The 11,524-nt window shown below is 57.5% G+C and overlaps 1 protein-coding gene and 1 pseudogene across 2 annotated transcripts; both read left to right on the plus strand.

Moving 5' to 3' along the window:
- Nucleotides 1–907: 907 nt before the first annotated feature.
- Nucleotides 908–1,395, plus strand: LOC108532354 (40S ribosomal protein S14 pseudogene; annotated as a pseudogene). The gene has a single exon (XR_001886422.1). The product of XR_001886422.1 is annotated as a 40S ribosomal protein S14 pseudogene (transcript).
- Nucleotides 1,396–6,926: 5,531 nt separating this feature from the next.
- On the plus strand, nucleotides 6,927–8,917 carry NICOL1 (NELL2 interacting cell ontogeny regulator 1). The gene is given in 7 exon segments (XM_017876398.1): nucleotides 6,927–6,980; nucleotides 6,982–7,016; nucleotides 7,265–7,337; nucleotides 7,340–7,399; nucleotides 7,402–7,435; nucleotides 7,682–7,770; nucleotides 8,807–8,917. Coding segments are annotated over 7 exon segments (396 nt in total). The 5' UTR covers nucleotides 6,927–6,941; the 3' UTR covers nucleotides 8,873–8,917.
- The last annotated feature ends 2,607 nt before the right edge of the window (nucleotides 8,918–11,524 follow it).

Consider the following 11,524-nt stretch of genomic DNA (forward strand, 5'->3'; position numbering starts at 1 on the left):
TTTTTTTTTTTTGTTTTGTTTTTTTTTTTATGATTGGGAGGGTTGTGCTTGTCCTCTTGTTGGATTCACTAAATAGAGTCACTATCAAAAAAATACATTATGGCTGAGCGCGGTGGCTCACGCCTGTAGTCCCAGTACTTTGGGAGGCCGAGGTGGGTGGATCACTTAAGGTCAGGAGTTCAAGACCAGCCTGACCAACATGGTGAAACCCAGTGTCTACTAAAAATACAAAAATCAGCTGGGTATGGTGGCAGGTGCCTGTAATCCCAGCTACTTGGGAGGCTGAGGCAGGAGAATCGCTTGAACGGGGAGGCAGAGGTTGCAGTGAGCCAAGATTGCACCATTGCACTCTAGCCTGGGCGACAGAGCAAGATTGTGTCTCAAAAAAAAAAAAAAAAAAAAAAAAATTATAGAGAAACCTGTTTCTAAAAATCACAAAATGGTTCTCATCTATAAAATACTGATATGTGATCGTTCAAATTGCTTGCTAGAAATTAAAATTACCAAGAGTTAAACCTAGGCCGGGTGCAGTGGCTCATGCCTGGATTCCCAGCACTTTGGCTGAGGCAGGTGGATCACTAGAGGTCAGGAGTTTGAGACCAGCCTGCCCAACATGGCAAAACCCTGTCTCTACCAAAGAAAAAAATACAAAAATTAGCCAGGTGTGGTGGCACATACCTGTAGTCCCAGCTACTGGGGAGGCTGAGACAGGAGAATCACTTGAATCTGGGAAGTGGAGGTTGCAGTGAGCCTAGATCATGCCACTGCACTCCAGCCTGGGTGACAGAGTAAGACTCTGTCTCAAAAAAAGAGTTAAACTTCTAATTAATATATATAATTCTGTATATAAAGTGTACCAAAAAGATGTGTTTTATGAGAAAAATTATAAGAAAGGCACAAATCTTTCTGGTGTGGAGACTGGAGACGACGTGCAGAAATGGCAACTCGAAAGGGGAAGGAAAAGAAGGAAGAACAGGTCATCAGCCTCGGACCTCAGGTGGCTGAAGGAGAGAATGTATTTGGTGTCCGCCATATCTTTGCATCCTTCAATGACACTTCCGTCCACGTCACTGATCTTTCTGGCAAAGAAACCATCTGCCGTGCGACTGGTGGGATGAAGGTGAAGGCAGAGACTGAGACGAATCCTCGCCATATGCTGCTATGTTGGCTGCCCGGGATGTGGCCCAGAAGTGCAAGGAGGTGGGTATCACTGCCCTACGCATCAAACTCCAGGCCACAGGAGGAAATAGGACCAAGGCCCGGGGACCTGGGGCCCAGTCGGCCCTCAGAGCCCTTGCCCGCTCCGGTATGAAGGTCGGGCCGATTGAGGACGTTACCCCCATCCCCTCTGACAGCACTCGCAGGAAGGGGGGTCACCATGGTCACTGTCTGTGAACAAGACTCCTCAAAATATTTTGTTAATAAATTGCCTTCATGTTAAAAAAAAGGCACAAATATGTATTATTTATTGAGAAAAAGGAATAATTTTAAGGTTATTTCAAAATATGGATTCAGGAAGGAAACAGAAACAAGATAAAAAGGAACCAGCAAGTATGAGAGAGAGAGAGAGAAAGAGAGAGAGAGAGAGAGAGAGAGAGATGAAGAGCATCATGGGAGTGAAGATACAGTTTTGGTAAGAAACATTTTTTTTTTGAGATGGAGTCTCACTCTATGACCCAGGCTGGAGTGCAGCGGTGCGATCTCAGCTCACTGCAACCTCCGCCTCCCGGGTTCAAATGATTCTCCTGCCTCAGCCTCCCCAGTAGCTGGGATTACAGGTGCGTGCCACCATACCCAGCTAATTTTTGTATTTTTAGTAGACACGGGGTTTTGCCATGTTGGCCAGGCTGGTCTTGAACTCCTGACCCCAGGTGATCTGCCGGCCTCAGCCTCCTAAAGTGCTGGGATTACAGGCATGAGCCACTGTGCCTGGTCCATAAGAAAGATTTTTAAAAGAGATTAATTTTGCATGAGAAAGAATCTGATATGGTAATTTTTTGTCCTAAAGTAGAATCTCTAGTTAAGAAAGAGAGGCTGGCCATGGTGGCTCATGCCTGTAGTCTCAGCTGCTTGGGAGGCTGAGGAGGGAGGATTGCTTGAGCCTGCAACGTCCAGGCTGCAGTGAGCCATGATCCTACCACTGTACTCCAGCCTGGGTGACAGAGCGAGACCTGTTCAAAAAAAAGAAAAAAAAAAGGAACAAAATAAAAGAAAAAGAGAGACAAGGCAGAAAGTTGAAGGATATCGTCAAGGCTCTGAGTAGTTGTGATAAGGTTCATAAAGCATGAATTTATGAAAGGAATTTGTGTGTGATCCAGTTGGTTATAATTAAGAGAATTATTTCTAAGTTTTTCTGAAGATTGAACTTTTCATCCCCTATGTTATTTATTTTTATTTAGTTTTAAATTTTGTTTGAGATGGAGTCTCACTCTGTCGCCCAGTCTGGAGTGGAGTGAAGTGGCACGATCTCGGCTTACTGCAACCTCCGCCTCCCAGGTTCAAGTGATTCTCCTGCCTCAGCCTCTCGAGTAGCTGGGAATACAGGCGTGCACCCTGACTCCTGACTATTTATTTATTTACTTATTTATTTATTTTTAGTAGAGATGGGGTGTCACCACGTTGGCCAGGCTGGTCTATAACTCCTGACCGCAAATGATCTGCCCACTTCATCCTTTCAAAGTGCTGGGATTACAGGTGTGAGCCACCGCGCCTGGCCACATACCCTATGTTATTTATTTGTTTACTAAAATTTTAAAGGTTGGCTGAAATGCCTAGGCTTCAGTGATCCTCCCACCTCAGCCTCCTGAGTAGCTGGCACCACAGGCACACGCCCCCACATCTGGCTTGGTCCCCTGCATTAGAACAAAGTTTTCTTGAGCTAATGGTCTGCTCATAGTAAAACTGCAAGAGGTTTAGATTTTTAATTCTCTGCAGCACTTTTCTGGTTTTTTATTTTCTCCATTGGATTTCCCTTGTTTCAGGTCAGAAATGCTGTCTTCTTCATTTAGAGTGGAAATGTCATTCCTTGAGGTACAGCTTTCCTCTTAGAGCATCTCAGACTCGTGCTTCAGAAGTTCAGCTTTTGCTACATCTTGCAGCCTGTGATTCTCAGGACACGCACCATTGCCTCCAGCTCCTTCTCCCCATCAGAAGGCCTGGGATGGTAACGCTGTCCTTCAGCCTTTGTGTCAGCTCCTGTATTTCTCTCCCCTCTGGTTCCAACTCTGTGGTTATGACCTGATGCTGAAATGTCTGTCTTGAAGACCTGGAAAAACAATGTTTTCTTCCCATATAATTTCACCCGTCGTCCTGGGTTTTCTTGATGTGTCTGAATTGTCCGTGTAACCAGGAAACTTCTCATGCTTTTGGTTTTCCTAACAGCCACGTATTCTCCTGCCCGAGCTACTAACTGTCTCGTTTACATTCCTCTCTAATATGGTGTGCACTCAAAACCTTGGACACACGCACACCCTTCCCATGTCTGGTTAAATTGAGTACATTTTCATCAGGTTTGACTTTCAGGTAAACTAAACAGGTGTCCCATAAGTGGAAGAAATCACATGGCAGGAGGTTCTTCTTTACCTTTTTGGTAACTGGCCTCAAAAAACAAAGATTTTAAAAATATTTTATCAAGGTAACTTCCTGAGTTGCCTTTATTTGTTTTTTAAATTACTTAGGAAAACTGACCTTTGAAAGGGTTGTTTTTTTAATCCATGTATCTTTCTGTATTGCTTTTGAAGTGTTTGACTATCACTCTGGTTAAATAAATGACTGTTATTTCACAGTGACCTGTGATCCTGTTTTGACCAAGTGTTTTGAACCTTTTGACATCTTTGGCAGCTGGAAGACTCAGGGTGGGTGGAAGACACAAGCGAGCCGGGAGGTGGGGAGAAGCCCTGGCTATCTGCAGAACCGGGCAGGTCTCAGCTGAGGGAGGCCTGTGGCCCAGCAGGAGGCCCAGCAGCTGGTGGGAGTGGGCAGGGGAATGCCCTGGTGGGGGAGTTGGGAGGGGACAGGGGACCTTGAGGGCCTCAGCTGCGTCAGGGCTCGCACTTCCATTGGAGTTGAGAGGGGAGCTGTGAAGCGTCATGCTTGGTGGTAGTGTCTGATGTGATCCCAAAGGCCCCCTGCCACTCATAGCTGCCAGGAGGCTCATCCACAGCCCCGTGGTGCCTGTGCTGCCCACAGAGGCAGTAGGACAGCTAGAGCCCAGGAGTTCGAGACCAGCCTGGGCAACATAAAGAGACCCTGTCTCTAAAGAAATCTAAAAATTAGCCAGGCATGGTGGCACGTGCCTATAGTCCCAGCTATGTGGGAGGCCAAGGCACGCTGTCTCTCCAAAAAACAAACAAACAAACAAACAAAACAAAACAAAAAAAAAAAAACAAACAAGGAGAGGACACTAAACTAAGTGAAACAGGCCAGTCCAGCCACAAAACGACAAACACTGTGAGATCCCTCGCAAGTGAGGCCCCAGAGTGGCCACATTCATAGAGAGAAAGTAGAGGCTGCGGGAAGCGGGGGGACGATGGGGAGTTACTGCTTAAATGAGGACATTTTACCAACATTTTAAAATAAAGTTCTCTCTGACTGCTTTGTGGAGACTGGACTACAGGGGGCTGGAAAAAGGGAGACAGTGAGGAGGCGACTCTCTAAGCCCAGGTGAGGGGCTGGGACCAAGGGCAGAGAGGCGTGGGGTGGAGAGAAGAATTCCCAGGGCTCTGGGGATAGAGCCGACAGGATTTCTGGAACGATTGTTGAGGGCTCAGGGAAGGGGACATGGAAAGCTGGGGGACAGATATTGCCTAGAAACACCCGGGAGGAGCAGGCGAAAATGGGAGGGAGGGGACCCAGATCCGACAGGAGCAGGCTCCAGACGGAAAGGGGTAGGCACTGGACGCTGGACGGCCGGAGAGGTGCGGGCCGCCGACGGGGCGCCAGGCTTGTTTTGTTTGGGTGTGAGGGAATCTCAGCCTGTTTGCTGGAGAGAACCCTAGGGTGGGGGCTGTGCCTTGGGAGGAGGCGGCTGGGAGGGAGGGAAGGTGCACGGGCGGCCGAGGGCACAGCGATGTCCCAGGAGAGGAGGGGGAGAGGGAGTGTGTCGGGCAGCGGTGGCCAGATTGGACGGTGGGACGAAATAGGTCCTCAGGCCCTGGGTGCCCGGGACGTGGGAGAAGGTGCGTGAGGGGTGTACGTGGAAGGGGGTGCGGTGAGGCTGAAGGCAGCCAAGGGCCATCCAGATCCTGGAGCGGGGGGCAGCAAACCCGAGACTCCTCCCACCCAACTGCACCGCTGACTGAGGCCCAGCCCACCTCGCTTCTGGGGAGGCGTTTCCCTTCCCCGCATGGACGCGGCCGTCTGTGGGCGCTAGGGGCAGGGGGGACAGGGCACGTTTCGAGCGGGAGCAGCGTGGGACCGAAGGGGAGAAGGACGCCTGCGGCCCAGCACGTCCCCGGAGGCACGTCCCCCCCAGGGCTCAGCGGCCCCGGCAACCGCGCGGGGCTCCCCCTCTACGGCTCTCGCCCCACTGGGGGACTACGACGGCCTGCTCCTGGGCTCCGGGCTCCGGGTGGAGAAGAGCGCGGAAGTGCGCACTAGCCCGACACTCAGGAGGGCCGCTGCCTCCCCAGGCGCCTGGGACACCAACCCGCAGCCCCCACCCAGCCCCTCGGGCCCCGCCTGCGTTTCAGAGCGCTGGGGATGCAGTGCACCCCCGAGGCGCGACCAGGTCCCCGAAGCCCGGCGTCGGCCCAACCCGGAGGAGGCAGCAGCGGTCATGGGCACGCTTCCCCAGCCCACCGTCCCACCCCCGCTCAGGGTCAGGACACCCGCGTCCCGCCGGGGCAGGGGCGACTCTGACCACGTGAGAAGCAGGTGCGTCCGCGGTCCCAGCTTGTGCCGGGAAGACCACCGGCCAGAAGCCCGGAGGTTGGGGACAGAGGTCGGCCAGGCGGCGGAGGGGGTCGCCCGAGGCTGGGGGTCCTGCACCGCGAGAGGGGCGGCCTCCCAGTAGGGGTGCGGCTCCGCCCACCAAGAAGAGGGTCTGGCGGGAGGTGTGGTTAGTCTCTGAGCTCCGGGCCACAGCGCGGACTGCTGGGGTAGGGGCAGGGGCGTGGCGCCAGCCCCCACGTGGGCCTGGGGCGCCTTCTGCGGAGGCCAAGGCCTGTGTAGGTGTCGGCGAGGGGCCTGGCTCCGACGTCTGAGACCATCCCTCCCAGGGTTTCCGGAGCCCAGATTCGCACTTGCCGGGGGCCCCCAGGGACCACTGGCGGCACCGCGCTCTTTAAGGCCAACAGCCCTGAGTTCATGGGGCTGAAATCGGGACAGAGAGCCCGAGGACCTGTAATCGGGGCTCCCGGCAAGCGGTTCTCCGGGATCCGAGGACACTGAGAGGCGGAGAGGAGGACCCGGGGAAGAGGTGGGCAGCCGGGAGGGACCGAGCAGGCTGGTGCCCACCCTGACGCCCGAGGATCAACGAGAGGCTGGGTCAGGGAAAGGCCAGGCAAGGGCGGATCCCCTGAGCCGATCCCCCAGACCAGCTCTCTCCGGGCGGTGCGACCCCACACTGGACACCACCCGCCCGGGGTCGGAGGCCAGGCTTTTGCATGCACCACTCCCCGCCCCTCGCGAACATCTAGCAGCTCCCTCAGGATCGCCCCGGACCTGCTGAGATCCAGCCACAAATCTCCCACTTCCTCAGCTTTGCTTCGCCGGCAGTGCGCCCTGGAGGTCTCGCCCTGGCGCCGCCTCCTCCAGGCAGCCCTCTAGACTGCATCGGCCATGGGCCTGGACGCTGCTCCCAGGGCCAGCCCCCCGCCAGGGCTAGGCACACCCAATTCCTGGAGCGTGCTAGGTGCCTCTAAACCCGCGGCCAGCGCAGTCTCGGGTTTCCATGACGACGACGTCTGATGGGTAACCCGGGCGGGGTCGGGTCGGAGCGCATGCGCGGTGCGCGCCGGACGCGGAACGTCTGCCGGTGTCGCCCGCGCTGCTGGTCCCGGGGTCCCTGAACCGCGGTAAGGGCGGGGGTGCGGGTGTCCGAATGGGGGTTTTCGAGATACGGGGCGCGGACTAGAGGCTAGCTGGGCCCAGGGACCGGCCAGCTGGAGTCGAGGAGCCAGGGGTGGGGCGGGGGCTCCCTGGCCCGGGGTGGGTGGGTCCAGGGCTCCCCGGCCTGGGGCGTGTACGAGGATAGCGGGCCCTCGGGAGGGGACGGGGGCTCACCGGCCCAGGGCGGGCGCCGCTGACCCCTCGCTGGCTTCAGGGCGGCCCCGCTCCCTCCGCTGGCCATGGCCCCCCCGGCCGCGTGCCGGTCCCCGATGTCACCGCCGCCGCCGCCGGCTGCTTGCTGCTGCTGTGCTGGAGTCTGGCCCTGCTGGGCGGCCCGGGCCCGCCCGAGGCCCGGCCGGGAGCGCCGTCCCGCCGCAGGGAGTAGGTGCCGGGGCGGCCGGGTTCCGGGGAGCGGGGCGGGGCTGGCGCCGGGGGCGTGCGGGGCCGGTCCGCGGGGAGGACCGCGCCTCGCCTTTGTTCCCGGGAGCGGGTCCTCCCCTTCGCGGGAGATGGTGCCGTGGGGAGGGGGGACCCGCGCTCTGTGGCTCTGGGTGGACGGGCCTAGGATGCGTGGGGGCCTTGCGGGTGACTCCCCCTGCACCCCCTCCACCCTGACCCGCGTCCCCCGCAGGCCGCCCATGCGTGGACTGCCACGCCTTCGAGTTCATGCAGCGCGCCTTGCAGGACCTGCGGAAGACAGCTTGCAGCCTGGACGCGCGGGTGAGCGCCCGCAGCGCGACGGTCCTCCCGGGCTTCTCCGGGGGTGGGGAGGGCAGGGAGGATGCGGAGGAGGCCCCCGGGGGGGGAGTGGAGGGTCCCTCATCCTTCACTCCTGATTTAAGATGCCACATCTATGCCCCCTTGCTCTGGCTCCAGTCTTCCAAGGGGCATTCTGGGCACCCGTCTCACCTATGAGACACGCCTCTCTCCAGCATGCTCTGTTTCTAGCCCCGCCCCCAGAAGGCCCTCACTGGGCACTTTGTCCTATGACTGCCACTCCTGAGGGCTGTGACAGACCTGGACCCTGAAGAAGAACTGTCAGCCCAATCCAGGATCCCCTAGGTGGGCGGCGAGGCCCCGGGGCAGAGGAGAAACTGAGGCCAGAGGATGTGGCCAAAGCGTCAGGAATGGGGGGTCAGGCTGGGCAGGGTGGTCTGGATCCTGGGTGGATGCACAGGTTGGCTAAGGCCCCTCCAAGCCTGGGTGAACAGGGAGCCCCCAGGCCATGGGGTGCAGCCAAGGAGTTTTGGTTTGTGCCGGTGCTCCTGCTTCTTCCTGGAAAGGGAAAATTCTAGGAAGGAGAAAGCAGGGAAGACCCTGCCTGGTCCCCCTACCCCGACCAGCCCTAGTATCCTTCTTGGGAACACTCCAAAGGGCTTGGACTAAGACCTGGAGCCCTGTCCCCACTCCCAGAGGCCGGAGCTGAGCTTTTGGGAGGAGCAGCCCCCACCTATCCTTAGGCATAAGGGTGGGAGGGAGTGGGGGACAGTGGACCCCTGTGGGTGCTGTGGGAGCTGGAAGAAGGCAAGTAGGCACTCTGGCATGGCATGGGCACTAGCAGACCCCAGGCAGGCCCCACCAGTGAGAGCCACTGCAGAGGGAAGAGATGAGTGGGAGGCTCTGGCTGTGGGGGTTAGAGCCAGGGCCTGACTTTGTCTCAGGAGCCGGTGGAAATAGGGCTGCCTTGGGTGGGTGGAGGTCCAGGGGAATGCCAGTGGGCAGCTCGGCTGCACCCTCACACCTCGTTGCTTTGCAGACGGAGACCCTACTGCTGCAGGCAGAACGCCGTGCCCTGTGTGCCTGCTGGCCGGCGGGGCGCTGAGGACCACGCTGCTCCATGTCAATAAACGCCCAGTGGCACACCTGTGTCCTGTCTCCCTGTTCTGGCCATCAGAGCCCCTGCGTCGCCCCCAGCAGTCCTGGGTTGGGCCCTTCTCTGGGCTTGGGTTTCCCCAGCTGTTCCACCTGGGCAAGCCCTCTTGGCTGCTGTCCCACACCAGTGCCCATGCGGAGAGGTAGACACACGCGTCTGACCTCAGTGACCTGTGCTTCCTCGGACATGCCCCCCTGCCTGCCTGCCCTGGTTTTGAGGCTGGGAAAGTGTAGAAATCGGCCTGACCCCCCTGAGTCCCCAGAGCAGCTGCCCCAGGGCTGAGCCCCTCCAGGATCCTGTACCACTGAACTGGTGGACCAGCTGCCTGAGACTGGGAGACTGGGGAGAGAGGGCAGGGCCACCCCCCACAGCCTCAGCTCCCCTGCCAGTCCCACCTGCAGCCCTGAGCCTGGTCCCTGGTCACTGGGGAGCTCTGGGTGGGAACTTGATGAGGCTGTCCTCCCATCCACACACATGTGCACATAGCACCCAACAAGTGACCTCCAGCTGAAACAGGCACCTCCCTCTTTTCATTCATTCTGTAAATGCTTTTTCAGTAAAATTAGAGCCTTTTATCAAAGTAATGCAGGAACGTGGTTACGAACAAATCCAGGTGAACAGCAGGCCAGAAGTGACTGCCATGTGCCCCAGGTGGGACTCGGCGTTTGGGGCTTTGGTTCCCTGGCCCTGGGGCCCCAGCCCCGCCCTGCCTCAGGCAGGTGGAACTGGACATGCCTGGTATCCACAGTGAACAGAGTCCTCCTTTGGAGCTAGCACCCGTGGAGAGACTGAGTCAGGTGTCCAGCTGGGAGGAGGTCTGCACCCTCTAATGCAGGCCAGGGAGAGGAGGGGCCTGACATCACTGCAGGCCTGGGCAGGGTGGGGTGTGGGGCAGGAACCAGTGCCAGCCACCAGCACTTGCTCAGAGGCTGGGAGGCTGGGCCATGTCTTTAGGGGCATGGCCTGGGTGGTGCTCATGTCCCATTGGTCAGCCTTCCTCACATGGCCTTTCTAGCTGCAAGGGAGGCCAGGAACATAGCCGAATTTCTAGGCTTGTATTGACAGATTTAGCCAGTCAAGTCCAGGAACAGCCAGATTCTTGTTTATCCCTGCAGTGTTAGGGATTCCTCACACTAAACATTGTTTATCCAAAAATTCAAATATAACTCAGTGTCCTGTGTTATGGGCAGCTGTGTGTCCTGGCACAGGGTGAGGTCTCCATTACTATAAAAGACGGAGTCTGGAGCATACTTCTAACGGAGCCCTGGGGAGATGCCCTCTGGGATACAGTGGGGACACGAACCAGGCTCAGCTGTGGGGCACTGGGTGGAGAGGCCTCCTCCTAGGCTTTGCAGGGCTGGGGCAAGGACAAGGTTTGGCGACAGGAGCTTCTGGCTGGCGGTAGGGAAGGGATTCGTGGGGCCTGTGAGGAGGTGACGGCAGACTGAGAAGGAGAGTGGCCCCATGGCAGCAGTGGGTAAGAGGCTGCTGGATTCCAGGTGTGTTTGCAAGTAGAGGCTGTGGGATTTGGGTGGGGGGTGGGAGTGGTCATGGGGGTCTGGGAGGCCACTGGGCAGGTACGCCTGGAAAAGGAGCTGGAGAGAGAAGTCTGGGATCCCCTGTGGCCTGTTTGGGAGCAGAGGAGAGAAGAGGGCCCCCAGGGGTGATGAGCAGCTGTGAGGCAGGAAGACAACCGAGCTGCATCCCCGGCAGCCACAGGTGTGTCTCATGCTACCAAGGTCAAGCAAGGCAAGAGGACCACAGAGTCCATGAGGAGCGGGGAAAGCCTGGGAGGAGCAGAGTGGAGGGAGCTTGGGCATAAGCGTTGGCAGGGCCAGTGGCATTCACACTCAGTCCTGTAGCCATGGTGTGGCTTTCCTGCCAGGGGTTCAGCAACTCCAGGATGAGTCAACCCTGGCATGGCTGAGCAGTGACCTGGCACTGCAGTCTCTTTCTGGGACATCTTTTCTTTCCCTGGACCTGCTGTTTCCCTGATCTTCCCTGCATTCCCCCCTTATATCTGTACCTTCTCCAGTGTCAGGGCATCTCCTTGGTCCAGGGCCTGTCCCTGTGTTCCCTGTGGGCCCTGCCTTCCTCCCAGCCAGCTGGGCATCCCCACTGCCCACCTGCACTCTAGCCCAGAGCTGCCTTTCTCTGGATCTTATGGCCTCTGCTCCCTGCTGCTGTGTAGAAAAGTGTGTGGGAGGGACACTGTGTCCACTTGTCTGGAAGGCGGCTGCTGCCACAGTTCATCTGCAGGTCACCCTTCCCACCGCAGGGCCTGTGCATGAGCCTTCTGCACCGACGCACTCTTTGCCCCGTGTCCCTCCTTAAATAATTAGTTTATTTTTTAGAGAGGGCCTTGCTCTGTCACTCAGGCTGGAATGCAGGGGCCCCATCACAGCCCCCTGCAGCCTCAACCTCCTGGGCTCAAGCCATCCTCCTCACTGCGCCTCCTGAGTAGCATGGCCCACAGCGCGGGTACCGGCCCACAGAGCCCCAGAGCCTGCAGCTGGGTTCCGAGCGCATGCCCACACACCCAGCCCCGCCTTTTCTTCCATGCGTTTGTCCCTAAGGGGTCCCGGGTTGTTTGTCTCTGTT

The sequence above is a fragment of the Rhinopithecus bieti genome, unplaced genomic scaffold (assembly GCF_001698545.2).
Source record: "Rhinopithecus bieti isolate Rb0 unplaced genomic scaffold, ASM169854v2 scaffold_9581, whole genome shotgun sequence".
NCBI classification, from domain to species: domain Eukaryota; kingdom Metazoa; phylum Chordata; class Mammalia; order Primates; family Cercopithecidae; genus Rhinopithecus; species Rhinopithecus bieti.